Raw genomic sequence first — 19,654 nt, forward strand, 5'->3', positions numbered from 1 at the left:
ATCTGTAAAATATGAAAGTTGGATTTAAACGTTGGCTATGGTCCCTCCACCTCTGATATCTTCTGTGATTCTAGAAGGTAATTTCTGTTTCTGTACTTGTCGAGGTTTATATACTCATTCTGTTTTTATCGCTGAACTGAAGGTTGCAAATATTAATCTGAGTAAATGTTCAGAATTTACTAGAGCGACCTGACTTTTGAGGAAGGTGGATATAAGATGGCATATAATTAGACATAACTGAATCTGTTAGCATCATAATGTGGAGTGTAGGTCTATTGTCTCTCTGCCAACAGCTTTGGATGAACCTTTTAGTTACATTACCAGACTATTTGTGCTCATTTTTACTTTATTTCAAGGTTGTGGTGGGAAGTATGGGTGAGAAATCCTCAAAAATCTCAAATGATTGGTCTGTATGGAAAGTTCATTGGTCAAGATTATCTTTGTCTTCTACTTCCAGTCTGTTACATCTATTTCTCTGTTTGTGCTGTCCCAGTCCCAGCTTTGTTTAGCCACCTTCAGTTTGTAATTCGCTGTGCTGGTTTGTGGGTAGTGTCAGGGTCTACTAAATAGTTTTGGTTATTTTCCTTTTAACTACATATATCAGACCTGTGTTTTCACTTCTGTTTTACTTTGGTTAACTCATAGCTTGTTTTATTTTTCTCTGGAGGGAGCATAAAGATTGTAAACACATTTGAATGTAGTTTTGGTCTACTTCATTCAGCAAATGTTAAATTCAAGTGACTACCTTGTCTGGAGGAGATCAAGCAAATGCTTCAACTCTGTATAGTAAATTAACAAGTGAGAATTTGAGCAAAAAGAGGAAGAGGGGCCATCTACACAGTCTCGTTTTTCCTCACATTCTGTATCTTTTCATGTTCCTTTTTTAAGGATGTCAGCACCTTCTCACTCTATGTTAGAGGGGCCCTATTTAGTTCCTCTTGAATTGCCCCTCACTAGACTGAGTCTTGGAGGGCAAGAATAATTTTTCCCCATGTATTCACAGCATGTAGCACATAGTAGGCCTGCTATAAATATTTGAATTAATTATGAATTTTATTTAAGAATTACAGTGATCCTATACACACTTTTTTTCAAATAGTTATGTATTTACATACATAAACTTTTTGTATTGATTTGGACTGGTCATGGTCTGGATACTTTCCAAATCTATGTAATTCTTAGAAATCTTGAAGAGGCACTTTAGAACAGTGCTCTAAGAGGTTACCAGCCTAAATAAAATTATTTTAGATGTACTTCCTTGCTGGGAGAATAATCCTTGGGCAGGCAAATCTGGATGTGGAAGGAAAAGAAAATAACTTTTTTTTAAAAGTTTATTTATTTATTTAGAGAGAGCACACACTCACGTGAGTGGGGAAGGGGAGAAAGAGAGGGAGAGAATATCCCAAGCAGGTTCTGCACTGTCATCACAGAGCCTGATACAGGGCTCGAACTCACAAACTGTGAGATCATGACCTGATAATCTAGACCAAGAGTCAGATGCTTAACCGACTGAGACACCAGACACCCCAGAAAAGAACTTTTATTTAAAATAATATGTAGCTCAAAAAAAAAAAAAAATGTAACTCTTATTTTCCCTAACCTTTATGAACGCCTTCTCAAAAGATGTAATGGTTAGAGACCTCCTTAGTTACATGTACATCCACCCTCTTCCGAGTAACTTATGGGACTGTGGGGGTAGGGAAAGAATGGTGGAGCCTTTCAGCTATTTTCAGTAACCCTGGTTCTGTTGTGCTCCCAGAAAGACATGAACCCAGTTTGTTGTTTGCCTTAACTCAAGAATAAAAATAATAGTTTTAAAAAATGATTGCCCCAGGGGTGCCTGGGTGCCTCAGTCAGTTAAGCATCCAACTCCGTTTCAGCTGAGGTCATGATCTCATGAGAATGTGAGAACAAGCCCAGCATGTCTCTGCATTGACACACAGTGTGGAGCCTGCTTGGGATTTTTTCTCTCCCTCTCTCTCTGCCGCTCCCCTGCTCGCTCCCCTGCTCCTGCCCTTGCTCGCTCGCTTGCTCTCCCCCCAACCCCATAAACAAACATTAAAAAAAAAAAGAGAGATTGCTTCAGTGCTAAATAGCAGTGATCTTTCCCTCAGTAGGTAGTAGCAGTCCTTGAATGGTCTAAAGTCTGTGTAATAGACCAGCAAGCATATAGACCATTATTTTATTTAGCAAATACTTATTTGTTAAACATTTAGGTTACTTCTAGTTCCCTTTTAAATTGTTGCTGTACTGTGATGAACATGTGTATGCATGTGGTTTTTCCCATATTTTGGGGTATTCCCATATTTTAGATTATAACCTGGGAATTTATCAGATGAAAGATTACTGATTCAGACTGTTCAAATAGTTGATAAAATCTACCTGATTACTTTCCAGGATATTAACATTTGCCATCATGGCAGCTGTGAGAATATGTGGATTCTTAGATAACTTGGATTTGACTTTTTCATTTTTAAGGTATCCAGTCTTGGACTTAGAGGAAGGAGTAAAAGACTTGGTGGGGTCAACATTAAGCACTTGACTTTTTATTGTTTGTTTTGGTTTTTTTCTTCTTCTTCTATTAGGCTGTGATTTGAGTCCTTTTGACCAGGTGGTATGCTGTTAGTAACAATGAACAGTTTTTTTTTGTTTTGTTTTGTTTTGTTTCTGGAGAGTAATGTAGCTGTTTTGGAGAAGACTATTTGGGCCTTTGAGCAATTTATTTTGAAGAAAGTAGATTATTTTAATGCTGGCCTAGAAGTCCTGTACCTGAATATCCTCTACCACACCTTTATAAGAAAAATGTAAATGAATGAAGAAGGAAGCTGTCATCAGAGGTGATTTTGGAGGAAGCAAGTTATGGGACAATATCTGGACCTAAGTCCTATGTTATTTTTAGCATCATAACTGATAACAATTACACCGTTCTAGACAGATGTTAAATTGTGGGTTATATTATCCCACAGGGAAAGGCCACATTAAACAAGATGGCCTATGGGGCGCCTGGGTGGCACAGTCGGTTAAGCGTCCGACTTCAGCCAGGTCACGATCTCGCGGTCCGTGAGTTCGAGCCCCGCGTCAGGCTCCGGGCTGATGGCTCGGAGCCTGGAGCCTGTTTCCGATTCTGTGTCTCCCTCTCTCTCTGACCCTCCCCCGTTCATGCTCTGTCTCTCTCTGTCTCAAAAAAAATAAATTAAAAAAAAAGAAAACAAGATGGCCTAAAATAGTGTTGTATTAGTGCTTAAAAGGTTAAACTGTTTTCTGTGACTTTTCTGAAACAGGTGCTTTCTTAGTTTGCTGGGTAAATTAGTTATATAGTTACATGTAAACAAACATTAAAGATGAGAAGTATAGGGAGTTGCAGATTAATCAGGTCTCAGGGATGTTTTCTTGGCAGGACTTTTTAAACATAGGTTGCATCCTGAGAGAAGATTGAGTTACTGTATCCTTGTAATGTTCAACAGTTGCCAGACTAGAGAAAAACAGAATTGTATCTGCTTCCAGATACAGTACACCGTAAGTAATTTTGAATGAGGAAGGTATAGGGAAGTAGTGGAAGGTTACGTCAGAAACAATCTACAAGGAAACATTTACTTTTTGAATACTTAAAATAACTTTAAATAGACTTTATGAAATAGTTTTTTACTAATTAGATTATAAAGAAGATGTTACTTTTAAAATCCTTAAATTACAAGGTGTTTTAGTGGATTGAGCATGAACTTTAGAGCCAGATAGACTTAGCTTCAAATTATGGCTCTGCGGCTTTAAGCAAGTCGGTTAACCCTAACTTGCAGTGTGTAAAGATCAGAGAGCCCCAGTTCAGTTCCTAGCATGAAGTTAGCTATTACCAGATTGAAGTTTTAAAAACTGCTATATTGCTTAGATTAAAAAAAAATGTCGTAATTTGTATCTTTCATCAAATTAATACAGCTAAAATTCTGGAGAAGAAACTTTCTTCAGGTATACAACACTTTCGATTTGACACATATATGTCATGTTAGTTTTCTATTGTATGTAACAAATTACCTCACATTTAGTAGTTTAAAACACAAATCTATTATCTCATGGTGTACATGGGTCAGGAATCATGGGTTAGCTGCAGGGCCCTCTGTTCAGAGTCTTACTTGGCTGGTGCCATGATGTCATCAGAGGTTTGATATCCTCTCCGAAGCTCAGTGGCTGTTGGTTCAGTACGGCTCTTGTAATTGTAGGACTGAAGTCCCCCCATTTTCTTGTTAGCAGTCAACTGGTGAACGATTCAGCTCCTAGAGGGTGCCCTCCTGTCTGCCACATTGCCCTCTTCATATGCCTTCTGGCAACATAGCAGTTGTCTGCAGGTTTGGAGGAGAATCTCTTTTGAAGAGTTCTTCTTTTAAGAGCTTTCTCTAACTCCGGCCTGCCTTGATTAATTTAAAATCAACTGACTTGGGATCTTAATTCACTTGAAAATCCCTTCACTTCTGTGAAGGGGTTCATATCATTAGGTTATATAATTTAACCTAACCATGGAAATGAAATCCACACTATTTACAGTCCTGCCTACACACCATGGAGTAATGGATTGTACAGGAGATGTGTACCAGAGGTGGGAATCTTGGAGGCCTTCCTTCTTAAGAATTCTGCCTCACGTGGACATACAAAATAATTGTGTGTGATTTTATCTTATCCGATGGGTGCACCTGGTTTCATGCCCATCTTATTTGGTCCTGGATCTATATAAACTACAGCATTTGAATATACCTTTTCTCCATTATATTGTTTGTTCTCCCTCTTTATAGGCATGGAGCTTCTGACCAAAGGAAATTGTCATAGGTAGAAGAGGAATATGCTTGAAAATTATTTACTTATGAATACAAGGGTCAGGGTTGGCCAGTTTCTTGTTTGGTTGGTTGGTTGGTTTTATACTTGTATAGGACTGAAATCTTAAGTTTTCAAAGAAACAGAGAATTAAGGAGAGGAAACCTGACCCTCTGATTTCTGTTGACCAAGCTAGCTACTTGTACTAGCAGTCTATAAGAGTGCTACTCATGCAGACTGCTTTAGGGATGACAGTTGAAGGCAAGTGAGCTTATTAAAACACTCTTCAAAGGTACCTTGCAAACTATAAGCTTAAGAAGATTGCAAAAAGAATATGAAACTTAAAGGAACAGACTGTTTTGAGAAGAGAATGGCTTTAAAGTGGTGAAATCCTTAGATTGAGGAGTCAGGAATGTGAAATACACTTCTTTCTATGAAATCTTTTATATGTCTTCAGATAAACTCAAGGCTCCTACCTCTATTCTAATTTTTGCCCGTATTGCATTTAATACATTATCCTATAGTTGGCTGCTTTGCATCCTTTTTTTTTTTTTTAACTGCAGTAAGCTCCTTGAGGGTGGGATCCATGTTTTATCTTCTTTCCTAACAACTCTTGACTTGGGGAGGCAGTCATAAATATTCCTTGATTCAGCACTTCATACCTCATCGTAGTGGTAAAGAGTATTGGCACATTCATGTTTGTGGTGCGGAGACAAGTTTTAGCTCATGTCAAAACATTTTAGTAGTAGCAGTAGCAGTAGCAGTAGCAGTAGCAGTAGCGGTAGCAGTAGCGAATTGTAAAGTTAGTGCCTTCAAGTGATACACTTTTACTCCTAGGAAGGTGTTTGGAAGCACTTTTAGTCTTACGAACAGGCCTGGTTATCTGTTTACCAGGCTCATAGCAAACCAGAACAAAAAATGGGCTAAGGAAGGTTATTATAGAAGTATTATTAATATAATTAGCATGCTACTTCATGCTCTGTCTCTGCTTTCCTCTCTGGTTACTTCTGTACTGGCTAGCATACTGAACATTCTGCGTTTTCTTGACAACACTGCTGTCTTTTGCCAGTTACCTCTCCGTAGCACCCAGTGCCTAGCAGTATCATAGAAAGATGATACTCTGTATATTGTACGGTGATTTGCTTTTGTTTCTTTTTCATAGCATATACTTTTTGGAGGTAGGAAACCATGTGTATCTTCTTGGTTTAGTGCCTGTCACAGAATAGACATTTATATGTAAGGGAAGAATGAGGCAGTGAAACTGAAAACCAGACACGTGGTCTGAAGCACATGGTCTTCTTCAATGTAGGGATAAGCACATTCACAAACCTTAACTTCCAAAGGTGGTTCACTCCACAGCACAGTGGAACAAGTGATGCTCATGATGTCCATGGTTAAAAATGCTGCAGATTTGAGCATATTTACATATGATGAAGGGAATTAACCTACAATCAAGCCAAGCATTTAAAACATGCAGTCATTTGCTTTGGGTCTTGTGATCATATCCTTTATTCTTAGGAAGGTTGCTAGGTTTGTGTTGAATAGAGCTGAGGTGTCTGCAGACTCTTCTTTTGTATACCTATGGTCACTATAGAAGTTTTGCTGCAAGTGTCCTGAAATCTCTCGTCTTCTTTGCATGATCATATAGGAGGTTAATTAAAAAATAGAATGAAAAAATATTAGTCTTAGTCCAGATGGACACTAATCTTTCTATACTTAAGATACATGATTTTATGTCAGGTTTTCTTAACATGAAGTCTTATCTGTCCTTTAGGGTTTTAGAATCAATACCAAGAGAAAAGCTATTAATAGGTGTTATATGGGAAACACAGGAAAGGTTTTGCATTTTTGAACAGTGCTGTTTTGCCTTTTAAAAAAGTTTTTTTAAGAGAGATCCATTGCCAGAGGCAACCTTTGCCATCCTTATATTTGTTTTGATGTTTAAGATTAATTTTTAATTTCTTTCCAATCTCTGCTAACACAAATATTTAGAAAACCCAGACTGTCCTTCATAGACATGATTCTCCACATTGGTGCGGCTAGCCATGAACTATCCTTTTCTTCTCCCTCTTTTTCCCAGATATCTCCCGGGGCCAATTCAGCACCTCTACCTGGCCATCCTAACAAGGTGATTTGTGAAAGGGTGAAACTTCAGAGCCTGTTCCCTCTCCTCCCAAGTGATCAGAATACTACCGTTCAAGAGGATGCTCACTTCAAAGCTTTCTTCCAGGTTCTTATATATTTACCCTTTCCCTACATAGGGCTGAAAGTCACCGATACATTTTAGGTTGTTTTTAGGAAGGCTTGAAACAAAATTCTCAATATCTTCTTCTTATTTTCTATTGTATGTGGGAATAAGTATTCTTCTTAGAGGCCTTCTTCAATATAACTTAGCCAGCTTTTCTGAAGAATGTTTGTCTTCTCTTGAGCTGCTGTTTATTGTTTGACCACTTAATATTCTTTTTTTTTTTTTTAATCTTTTGGTATCAATCACTTGTGCTAATAGGCCACATTCTATAGGAAAATAGAAGATATTACAGATATGTGAAATTGTGTAGGAATGGAAAAATGGAAGCATGCAAGATATTTTTTAAAGTCATTACTACTTATTTGTTTATTGCCTAGAGTTTGATAGTGATGTAAATTTCAGAAAGAAAACATGTTTCCGTACCTTCTATCACTTTTGAACCTGTGGATAAAATATGATTAAAAATTTTCGTTATATGTAAAATGAAAATAAATTAAGGCAAGGAATATCATTAGTTTATTGACAAGATTGCTAGGATGTGCTCAAATAAATTACTGGCTACTAAATTTCCAATCCATTACTGCTAGAGAAGCATGTTTTATAATGGAAGTCAGTATTTTTATTACCAAATGGAAACTAGTTGTAGAATTGCTTCTGCGTTTTAGGGTTGTGGGCCAAGGTATGTATTTGTATATGTGTATATAAATCTGAGGTAGTGAGAATCGCTAATCAAAACTTGGATTTTGGATAGAGCCATTTTTCTGTTTGTGTGGAAGTGGTAGGTTGGAGCTTAGGACTAGTTCTGAAAGAGAAATGCTTGTGTGATACATTAAATTGAAGATATGAAATTTCTGAGAATAGCTTTGTAGGTGATCCAGGGCTCTGCAATCTGATATTCCTTGGAATTTGTGCCAGGTTCTCTGCTTTGCATGTATTGTCTCCTTTGTTTTTAATCCTCCTAACAACACACCAGTCGTGGATGATTTTCTAGATGAAGAAATAGGCTCAGAAAAACTCTGAGATGCCCTGTTACATAGCTAGTTATTGGCAGAGCAGAGACTTAAATTCACCTTTTGCTATTTCTTGTCTCTACTACAACAATACCACCTGTAGAAATCAACAAGTATTTCTGTAAACACAACACAGTATGTTAAGAGACATAGCTATCTGTATTGAATTAAATGGCATATTGAATACTGTTCTTGATACAGTTGGTCTGCAGTAGCTTGATATTTAGTAGCAAACCAGTATAGCTAAGGAAGAAATTGACTTAGTACCTTCCCTACTGCCACCACTAAACAATTATATGACACTTAATTTGTTTTCTAGACTTCTTTGTGTCTCTAGGCATTAAGTTAGTATTAACTTTAAACTCAAGGAGTTGCTGGCAAATGGAGTAAATTTAAACACGTTTTAAAAATGAAACAAAAAAGAGCCAGTTCCATTTGAGTGTTGCAGAAAGGTGAAAGATATTATTGTTAAATTTTTATTTATATCTCTAAACTTAAATCTTTTTTCTAACTTTAAAACAAGGCCCTCAGTATACTTGGCTCCCAGGGAACTCTGCCCACTTTTTGGCCTACCATTGTTCTGCATGAAGCAAAGTAAATCCTTCTCATATCCCCTTTGAGATACTGTCAGAGACCTTCAACTAATTCTGATAATAAAATTGGGTGTGATTTCTTGTTCCAGTTTTGCTTTTCTCAACCCTAGAATATTTAGTTTCCATGTGAAAAGGAGAAATCTCCCCATTTCTTATTCTCAGAGTTATTCTTTTAATGTGTTATGTTTTCTTGGCTTTCCCCCAAGTTCCTTCCCTCCTAGCTTTTTTACTTTTCCTTCCCTTTGGAACACTCCATTTTAAACAGACTCACCTACCTCTTACATTTTTTTCTTAAAGTATCCTTATCTTAGCTGAAACTAGTCTCTTTTTGGAGGACATCATTTTCCCTGCAGCCTTGTGTAGGAGTAAAAAAGAACTGTTGATTTTTCCTACTCCATACATGGGGATTGAGTATGTATCTAGTAAGTGGGATGGTCATAGAGGACATAGAAGTGTTTGATATTCCCCTGGGTCTTTGTTTCCAACCACCAGTTGTCTTTTAAGAAACATCTCATCCTGTTTTGGGCTATATTTGTTTTTCATCTCCACTCTTTAGCAGTTTTGTCACTGTCCTTGTTTATTAAAAACTTTTGTGTTTTGCTCCTTTTTTACTTGCTTGTTTTAGTCAAAATCTTTCAAATTTTGCATGCTCTTTTAATTTTTAAAATTATGAAATAATTCATATATGAAAGTTACAATGTATAAAGCAGACACATGTATAGTTAAAAAAAAAAACCCACCATGCATCTTAAGAAGTCAGCCATTCCCTATACTTTCGAGGTCTTCATATGACCTTCCATCTATCTACCTGCTGTCTGATACTTGTGCCTTGGGTAAAACTCTTGAGTTTTGTGTTTAGTATCCCTTTGCTTCTCTGTGTGGTTTCATCACATGCAGTATCCTTTAAACAGTATCACTACACTGTTTATTTTCTGAACTTAATATAAATGTTATCATACTTTGTATTTTGTCATTTTGAGATTCATCCATAATGATGCTTGTAGCCATGTATGTAGTTGATTCATTTTTCTTTTAGTGTTTCATTTATATGAATATGCTGTAGTTTATTCCCTCTCTTTTTGATCGACATTTCCAGTAGTTTACAGTTTTTTACTGTTATCACAAGCAGTAGTGTTGCCATGAATATTCTTGTATCCCTTTCCCAGTGTATATTGAGCTGATATTTTAATTTCTGTGAAAATGATGGCTTTGTATATTTGTCAGTCTGAGTTTTCTTACAGAAGAAACATACATGTGTGGGCATATTTGCATCTCTATAAAAATTTGTCTATATTTAACATTAGAATCAAAGGTACTCCCTATAGTTTTAGAAATTTAAAATTAAGGTATAATTAACATACAGTAAAATTCACCCTTTTGGTGTACAAGTCTGTGACTTTGGATGAATACATACAGATGTGGAACCACCATCTCAAACAAGACAATAGAACACTTTCATCTCCCCCAAAACTCCCTCTTGTCTCTCTCAGCCCCTTACAGTTTTAAAATTAAGTTTCTTGGGGCGCCTGGGTGGCGCAGTCGGTTAAGCGTCCGACTTCAGCCAGGTCACGATCTCGCGGTCCGTGAGTTCGAGCCCCGCGTCGGGCTCTGGGCCGATGGCTCAGAGCCTGGAGCCTGCTTCCGATTCTGTGTCTCCCTCTCTCTCTGCCCCTCCCCCGTTCATGCTCTGTCTCTCTCTGTCCCAAAAATAAATAAAAAAACGTTGAAAAAAAATTTTTAAAAAAAAATAAAATAAAATTAAGTTTCTGTGCCATCAATCAATCCATTGATTGTGATTGTAGATAGCGTGCTTTCATAAAACAGATGCATTGTAGGGAACTTAGATTTCATGTCTAGCACACCCCTTGGTTTCAAGGGTGTATGCATGTATCCTAATGATAGCTGTCTGATACTTTATTTTGTAAATTTACAAAAGTGAATTAGGTGATTGAAATTTTCATGATTGATACACAGAGAAATAGACTAGGTTTCTGAAAGAGAAGACTAATTATTGTAAAAAAAAAAAATCTCTTCTCCAACAAATTTATAGACAGTAAAAATTCCAGCCAAAATATTAGAATTTTAATGATTTTAGAAACCTTATAGAGTTATTCTAAATTCATAAGAAAGATTTTCAAAGAAAAGACAGAGGGAAAAAACCTTTTTTGAAAATTGTTGTAAGGGGCAATATGCCATAATAGATGCTAAATCCTATTACAAAGAAATAACTCCATGTCACTGAGCTCCTTGTTGTTAAACACAGTGGATGTTTTTCAGTCCCCATCTTGCTTGACCTTTTAGTTGAATCCTTGCTCCATTTCACTGAGCCTTCTATCACCACACTCCATCCACTGTCTCATGAACTACTCAGCATGAAATATTTTTTAGAGTTCAATATTGGACCTTCTTTTCACTGTATAAGTTGTTTGGGGAAATTTTGTCCATGTCTGTACCTTCATTAACCTACCATCTATCTGTATACCAAAAACTCCTTAAATTTCTAGTCTCTGGACTTGAGCTGTCTGCAGAACAGCTCTACCTGGTTATCTCAGAGGGATCCCTTGATTTCAAATTGTTCTTATTATCTTCTCTGTTTTCATTGGTTTCATACTTATGCTTCAGATTTTTTATTTTAACCATTGATTTGTGTTTACAGCTTAAAATTATTACAGTCAGATTCATGATACATAAAATCGAGTGCTTTGGTGGAACTAACATTTGAAAACAAATTACACCATCAAGGTAATGTTTTTGTGAACCAATGAATGATGTTTTGTGTGATTAAACATTAAGAAAAAAATAGAACATAAAGTCATCAATATATTCTTAAAAAATTAGCCATTCAGGCCTCCCTAAACCCAGGAAGCCACTCCTGGACTAGCAGTTATGGCCAGTGGTAGTAACATCATTTTCACACAATATTGAATTCTACTCATTATGATAGGACTGCAATGCTATATGACTAGAATCCCTTTCTAAGCACTCACTGCACATATTTCATGAAAATACACTAACTTGAACAATATCAAAAAGCAAAAGTTCTGATTTTTTTTTTTTTTTTTTTTTGATGTATGCTTTTGAAAATACAGTATTCAAAGCCTCTTTCCCCTCTGTAGCTACAAATAAGATAACATCCCAGGAAGATGTACTGGTAGTGTGGTTATGAGTTTAGATTTTATTCTGAAATATTTTGAGCTGAGGAATAGCAGAGCTATACATTGAAGTCCAATGTGAATTATGTGAAACAGGACTATACATTGCGTAGTTCAAGGGCAGTGTAATCATTCAGTTGTCTTTGGTTCATCTTGACTAATAGAAACACATTAATCTGGATGTAGTTTAAACAAAGACTTCAGATTGTAGAAAATTAAATGAGAATATTTAGAGATCTTTTCTTAAGCCATATTGTGTGATTCAAATATGAATTGTTAATTTCCTGCTTTTCCTTGCTTATATCCTTCCTTTGCAAAAACAAAACAAGAGTCTTGTCTTGATGGTTATTCTTTATTACCAAATTGCTTTATATGGAGTGTTTTAGTTTAAGTACTTCCACATCTATTAAAATGAATGGAATTCAGGGGTGCCTGGGTGGCTCAGTCGGGTTAAGCATCTGACTTCGGCTCAGGTCATGATCTCACAGCTTGTGAGTTTGAGCCCCTGCATCGGGCTTTGTGGTGACAGCTCAGAGCCTGGAGCCTGCTTGGGATTCTGTGTCTCCTTCTCTCTCTGTCCCTCCCCTACTCACATGCTCTCTCTCTCTCAAAAATAAATAAACATTAAAAAAAAAAAAAGGTAAAATGAATGGAATTCAGTGTTTACTCTGTCTGGGCCATTTAAATTTAGCGTTTATTTCTTAATTGTGAAATGAGAAATTTTATCTTTTGCCAAAGATAGTTAAGGCAAGTAGAGAAAGTCTGGGAGTTTAAAAAGAGAATTAGGGATTCTTTTCTTTCTTTTTTTTTTTTTTAAGTTTATTTTTGCAAGAGAGGGAGGGGCAGAGAGCAGAGACAGAGAACCCCAAGCAGGCTCCATGAACTCCCAATCCATGAGGTTATGACCTGAGCCGAAATCAAGAGTTGGACACTTAACCAATTGAGCCACCCAGGCATTTCTGAAATGGGGACTCTAAGTCATGCTGTGCTTATTTGTAAGAGATGAAGAATAGTCTTGAATGATAAGTGGAGGGAAAGGACCAAATTATTGTGTAATTTTACCCCCACCTATCTGGCCCCTCCCAGTTGCCACCTTGCTACTTTGAGAAGGAGGTCCATGAGGCTCACTACTGGTAGCTGAAGTCAGAAGCCATTTCAGTTTCCAGTTTTTATCTACAACTTGGAATCTGTTTCCACTTTGGGAAAAGTTGGTCTCCACAGGATCTCGCTTTATCTCCAAGACTTGTTGATTGAGATGTATAAATTTAATTTTATTAGATAACATTTCTTTTTACATAATTATATATAAATATATAAGATATATAAGAATATGTATTTTATATATGTATATATATACATGCATATGTGTTGCATGTGTGTACATATTTCTTTTACCATAACATTTTTATTTTAATGACTTTAGACTTGCTTTTGGAATCGTGCAATGCATTTTTATGTCTCCAGGGTTGTTTTCACTTCTAATGATGATATTTTGGTTATAAAGATGATTTGGTGTTGGGACACCTGGGTGGCTCAGTCTGTTAAGCATCCTACTTCAGCTCAACTTATGATCTCGTGGTTCATGATTTTGAGCCCCACGTTGGGCTCTGTGTTGACAGCTCTGAGCCTGGAGCCTGCTTCAGATTCCCTCTCTCTCTTCCCTTCCCCCACTTGTGTTCCGTTTCTTTCTCTCTGTCAAAAATAAATACTTAGAAAAATTTTAAGGTGATTTGGTATTAATAGTGGTGTAATTCATTTTATCAGATGTTTAATACCAAGTATAAAAGCTAGCAAGCTAGATTTCTTTTGTTGTTCTTCCTTTCTTCCCTCTCTTGCCTCCCTTGATCCCTAAATCTGCACCAGTATTCTGTACCAAAACGGACAGTACTTGTGCCTCATTTGAATCAATTTCTGAAACTTTCTAAAGTCAGCCCACTGGCACAGAGTCAACAAGGAAAAAAGGGAAATTCTTCCACTGAAAATTGAAAAAGTAAATTTCTCTTTTATGGCGAGTCTATCCTTCGGGACTTTTGCTAAGAGAGTCCCTTAACTTGTTTTGGTAGTTCTCAAAGTGTAGTCCCACACCAGCAGTAGCAACCATCACCCAAGATTGTGTTACGAATGAAGATTCTTGGGCCCTGATCCAAAATTTCTTTTTTTTTTTTAATTTTTTTTTTTCAACGTTTTTTATTTATTTTTGGGACAGAGAGAGACAGAGCATGAACGGGGGAGGGGCAGAGAGAGAGGGAGACACAGAATCGGAAACAGGCTCCAGGCTCCGAGCCATCAGCCCAGAGCCTGACGCGGGGCTCGAACTCACGGACCGCGAGATCGTGACCTGGCTGAAGTCGGACGCTTAACCGACTGCGCCACCCAGGCGCCCCCAAAATTTCTTAATCAGAGACTGAAGAGCAGGCCGAACAATCTGGTGTTGCTGACACTTGCAGAAGTAGAAGAACCACTGTCCAAGGTCAGGGGAGTATTCCTCCAGATTCTGCTGTGCATTCACCTCTGCCAAGAGAATTTGTAGCAGCATAATTCTGGACCAGTTTCTATATTAATTTCTAAGCTTAGAGGCTCATAGGCAACCTCTGTGGGTAATAAAAAAAAATTGAACCCTAAACTTGGTGTTGAGGAGCTAACCTGTGGTTTGAATTCTCAGGGGATAAATCTCTTCTTCAATTTCCAGTCCAGTCCAGAGTAGATCTGTTTTCTTATTGATTCTCCATGCCAGTGGGCTTTTTCTAGTCTCCCCCCCCACCCCCCGCTCTTTTTTAAATGTTTATTTATTTTTGAGAGAAAGAGAGCATGAGCGAAGGAAGGGCAGAGAGAAAGGGAGACACACAGTCTGAAGCTCGCTCCAGGCTCCAAGCTGTCAGCACCGAGCCCGACATGGGGCTTGAACCCACAAACCATGAGATCATGACCTGAGCCGAAGTCAGACTCAAAACCGACTGAGCCACCCAGGCGCCCCACTAGTCTTCCCTTTTATTGCAAGTATAGTACTTGGGAAACTTTGGCTCTTTGCAGGGTTCAGTGAGTGATAAGGCCATAGCTTCTGTGTCCCACCCCAAGATAAACCAAATCTGGTTTTTGGTTTCCCCCTTTGTTTCTGGTCCTTGGTAGTTTCCCTTTTTTTCTGAGTTCATTGTTACATTTAAAAACTATTTTTGTTGGGACACCTGGGTGGCTCAGTCTGGTTAAGCATCTGACTCTTGATTTTGCTCCAGTCATGATCTCACGGTTCAGTTCATGGGTTCGAGCCTTGTGTCTGGGTCTGTGCTGACAGCATGGACCTGCTTGGGATTCTCTCTCCCTCTCTCTCTCTCTCTCTCTCTCTCTCTCTCTCTGCTACCCCTCCCCGCTTTCACATTTGCTCTCTCTCGATCTCTCAATCTCTCTCAATATAAATAAACTTAAAAAATATTTTTGTTGTATTTAAGCCATTATTTCTAGATGTTTCTATTAGGATTTTTACATTTAGTCCATGCTTTTGTCAAAACAAGTCTTTATACTTAATTTACCAAAGTTTACAGTACTTACATATTTTTTTCTGTAACTACAATGGTGATCTTTCACGCCTTGTCTAGGTTGATTATAAAATTGAAAACCAGTGAACAGTCTCCATAGTGTTAGGAGTATCTGTCTATTACAGTCATTTCAGGACTAAGTAGCATGTTGGCCCATGGAGGAGAAGATACAATCTTCTACCTGTTCTACTCCAGGGATGCTTTAGGTGACAAAATGATAGTGGATTTGTTTTCATCTTTGTTTTTTCTAGACTCTGGTTACCTTTCAGAAAAAAAAATTTTAACGTTTATTTTTCATTTTTGAGAGACAGAGCATGGGCAGGGGAGGGGGCAGAGAGAGAGGGAGACACAGTATCCCCAGCAGACTCCAGGCTCTGAGCTGTCAGCACAGAGTCCCATGCGGGGCTCAAACCCAGGAGCCGTGAGATCATGACTTTAGCCGAAGTCCAGTGCTTAACCAATTGAGCCACCCAGGCACCCCTGGTTACCTTTTATACTTCCTATGACAGAATAACCATGTGCTTAAGTTTTGTAAGAACTTCCAAGTTCTCAGTCGTACTGTTTTTGAACTCATATTATTTAGAGTATATTTCTTGGAGTCCTCTAGCTTGTTCTAATTGGAATAGTTACTTTTCAGTCCTGAGATGTCTTTTCATTGCACTTCTGAGTTACTATTACTGTTCATTGGATCCTCTGTGTGTGTCTGTGACCACAAATAAAAGACAGCACACACATGTATGCACACATAAAATCAATCAAGTAAAATTTTTTGAGAGATGTGTGAGAAGCAGCTTTGAACCTTTATATATCTGGCAAGTCTTTCCTTTTGCCTTCACAGTAGATTAGTAGTTAGGTTGGAGTATAAAATTCTAGGTTCAATATTTTCCCTCAGCATTTTTAGCATCTTTTGTTTTCTGAGGGAATGCTAATCTAATTCTTGTTTCTTTGTAGGTTATTCCTACTTCCCTTTTCTGGAAACTGAGGATATTTTTGGAGTTCCTTAGAGTACTAAAATTGATGAGGAATGTGATGAAACCATGTTGTATATATGTAGTAAACTAACTTCTTAATACTTCTCTGTCTTTAAATATCCATTTTGGTTTTCTATTACTTTGAGTAAAATAGGAAGAGTTATTACCGTAGTACTAATGAATAGCTCACTTCTCTCCACCTCCTATTCTTTGTCTCCTCTTTTTCACTAATGTGAATCTATCACAGCACACAGAAGAGATAGGGAACTTTCCCAGTCACCTTGTCTCTTAAAAACAATGCATTTGCAGTTTGTTTTTGTGGGTTTGTACCATTCCCCTCCATTTTGGGCAGTGACTTTTTAGAATTCAAAGTCCCTATCATAGCTTGCATTAAGCTTCGCGGTATAAGATACATATATGAAAACTGAAGATCGTGATTGGTTACTAGCGTTTGGTAGTTTAAAAAAATAAAGTCAAATTTGGTTGACCAACCGGAGATCACTTATTTCTAGTGCTTCTGTGTAGTTAATGTATGACTTTGCCAGGTATTGATCATTCTGCTTTGTTTTAATCAAAATATCTACATTTCATTGGTATTTTTGAAGTTTTAGGGTTATCAGAACATAACTGATTTTCTTCTTAAAATCAAAAGGTAAAAACAAACATACTTTTAATAGCAAGCACCATTAAATCTAGGGAGAAAATAAGGTGTTTCTTTATGGTTCTGAAAACTATTTACTATTTTAATTATAATGATAAATTTGAATTATCCTTTTTAAAGTTTATTTATTTTGAGAGAGAGAAAGAGAGAGAATCTGCACACGAGCCAGAGAAGGGCAGAGAGAGAATTCCAAGCAGGCTTCGCACTGTCAGCACAGAGCCTGATGCAGGGCTCAATCTCACAGTGAAATCATGACCTGAGACGAAATCAAGAGTCAGATGCTTAACCGACTGAGCCACCCAGGCATCCTGAATTATAATATTTTTAAATATAGAAAGACAGTGACATCGTTTTTGGAACACCTCTGCCTAATAATGTGGAATGATCAAAAGTAACCATTTAGGAATTTGCTTTATTTTTATCAGTTTAGATTTAAAGAGATAAACAAGAATTAACTAATGTTGTAGTGTTGTAGCCCCATATACTCTTTTGCTAATCCGATTTTTTTTGTGCTGGCAGCAGGCACCAATTATTTTGCACCCAGAAGTGCTCTAATGACCAAGTAATTAGAACTTGAAGGAGTAGATTTGAGATAAGAGAGGTTCTCTTAGAAAATAGATAGACATTGGTTAGCCAGACATTGGTTAACTTGAAATTTTGATAGTTTCTGTGAGACTGGATGGGAAAATTCTATGGAGAATCCTAGAGAGTTACTAATTCAACTAAGAGATCCATACCAATTTTATAGCTAGTGATGCTGTGATCCTTGAAAACTCAATGTGTAACAGGTACAGGTTTTGAATTATTCACCACTCCCACGATTTACCTGAAACTCTGTGTCTTCCTCAAAATGCTGTAATGTTCTCGTTAAGAACTAATGATCTAGATCAGTTGACTCTTTATCTGTTTCATAAAAATGTTATTTTATTCCTTTAACCCTTATTAAAGAAAATGTAATGACCTTAAATAGTGGGAATAAAGAAGCAGAAGGGTGTTATTTAGAATCAAGTCAAGGGCCTACTAAAATTATTCCCCCTCCTCAGCTGATCTCACAGATGAGAATTGATCTCTAAAAATGTAACTTAACTGATGGGGGAACATAGTGGAATTGGTTTGGGATTTTAAATAAATGGTCAAGTTCCATACAATTGTTTATTACCTTATTGTTCATCTTAAATGTCCATGAGTTTTATGATGACTTTTAAGAAACAGATTTTACTTTCCATTTGATACTTACTGTGTATCTCCCTTCCCCTATTCAGCCTCTTTTTTCTTTAAAGATATTTAATTTGGGTTGACAGCATATTTTTCCCCTCCTTTACTCTTTAAGGTAAATATGTTTAAACGCCTGTGCATATATAGTAATGCAAAATCCTTAAAAGGTCTCATTAAGTTGATTGATTTTGTTGCATTGGCAGAGTGAAGATAGTCCGAGTCCCAAGAGACAGCGCCTCTCTCATTCAGTCTTTGATTATACATCAGCATCACCAGCTCCCTCACCACCAATGCGACCATGGGAGATGACATCAAATAGGCAGCCCCCTTCAGTTCGATCAAGCCAACATCACTTCTCAGGGGAACGATGCAACACACCTGCACGCAACAGAAGAAGGTTAGTTGATTACAATGTATTTCTTAAATTCTTTTCCATTGATAGATTTGTTCTGTTTTTTTTTTTATGTCAAAAAGCATTTTTTCTATAGGCATTTTATAAACATTCATACACATTCACATGAAGAACGTGACATTATTTATAGACTTCCACACAAGATCATGAGAGTTCATTTAGCTTATGGTTGACAGGTGAAGAAATTCAAAGAGGCTAAAGTGATTTACCTAAAATCAATCCATGGCATCATATATGCATTCAGCTACTTTATGGTTTAAGGTGTTTTGTAGGCTAGCCTACAATCCTGATTACAGAAAAATGAATTTTATAGCTCACAACTGTAAAGAAATACAGAAATCCTAGAAATGAGATACTCTTTTTTAGTCCATTCCTATTTCTTGTGTATCCTTAAGGCAATTGGGAACTTAATTAGGTTTCTTATAAAACCGTGCAGCCTCTAGTACAAAAGAGTGACTGAAGTTTACTTCAGTGCTCAGTCCTCTCTCTCATGGGACTTGGCCCCTGTCTTTCTTTCCTGGGGGAATGTATTTCTTCTGAGCTTCTTCCTCTTTAGTTGTGGCCTGAGTACATACATTTCTTATTCAGGGAAATCGTGAATCCTTGGAGTGAGTCAGCTGTTTGCATGTCCAGTATGTTGGTAATCTAAGAAATATTGAAGGTCTGGAGTTAGGAAGGTGTTATGGACTGAATGTGTCTTCTCAAAATTCATAGTTGAAGCCCTAATTCCCCAGTGTGGCTGTATTTGGAGATGGGGTCTCTAAGGAAGTAACTAAGGTTGAATGAAGTCATAAGGGTGGGGCCCCCAATCCAGTAGGATTGGTGCCCTTTTAAGAAGAGACACCAGAAAGCTCCCTCGGTCTGGCATGTAAGGACAGTGAAAAAGGTGGTCATCCTGCAAACCAGGAAGAGAGCTCTCACCAGAAACCAGCCATGCTGACATCTTGATCTTGGACTTTCAGTCTCCAGAACAATGAGAAAATTAATTTTTGTTGTTTAAGCCACCTAGTCTGTGGTATTTTGTTATGGCAGCCCTAGGAAACTAATAATGAAGGATCTTAAAAC

General features: G+C 37.4%; 1 protein-coding gene across 4 annotated transcripts in view; it reads left to right on the top strand.

Moving 5' to 3' along the window:
• Positions 1-19,654, top strand: part of RNF38 (ring finger protein 38) — a 131,796-nt gene that overhangs the window by 82,846 nt on the left and 29,296 nt on the right. For 3 of the 4 annotated variants that reach the window (XM_058694906.1, XM_058694903.1, XM_058694905.1), the window contains 2 exons: positions 6,878-7,027; positions 18,381-18,574. In XM_058694906.1, the coding sequence (XP_058550889.1) occupies positions 6,878-7,027; positions 18,381-18,574 (344 nt within the window). The remainder of the gene's footprint in view (positions 1-6,877; positions 7,028-18,380; positions 18,575-19,654) is intronic. The other variant, XM_058694904.1, reaches the window with a different exon arrangement.

Source organism: Neofelis nebulosa, chromosome 12 (assembly GCF_028018385.1).
Source record: "Neofelis nebulosa isolate mNeoNeb1 chromosome 12, mNeoNeb1.pri, whole genome shotgun sequence".
In the NCBI taxonomy this organism is placed as follows: domain Eukaryota; kingdom Metazoa; phylum Chordata; class Mammalia; order Carnivora; family Felidae; genus Neofelis; species Neofelis nebulosa.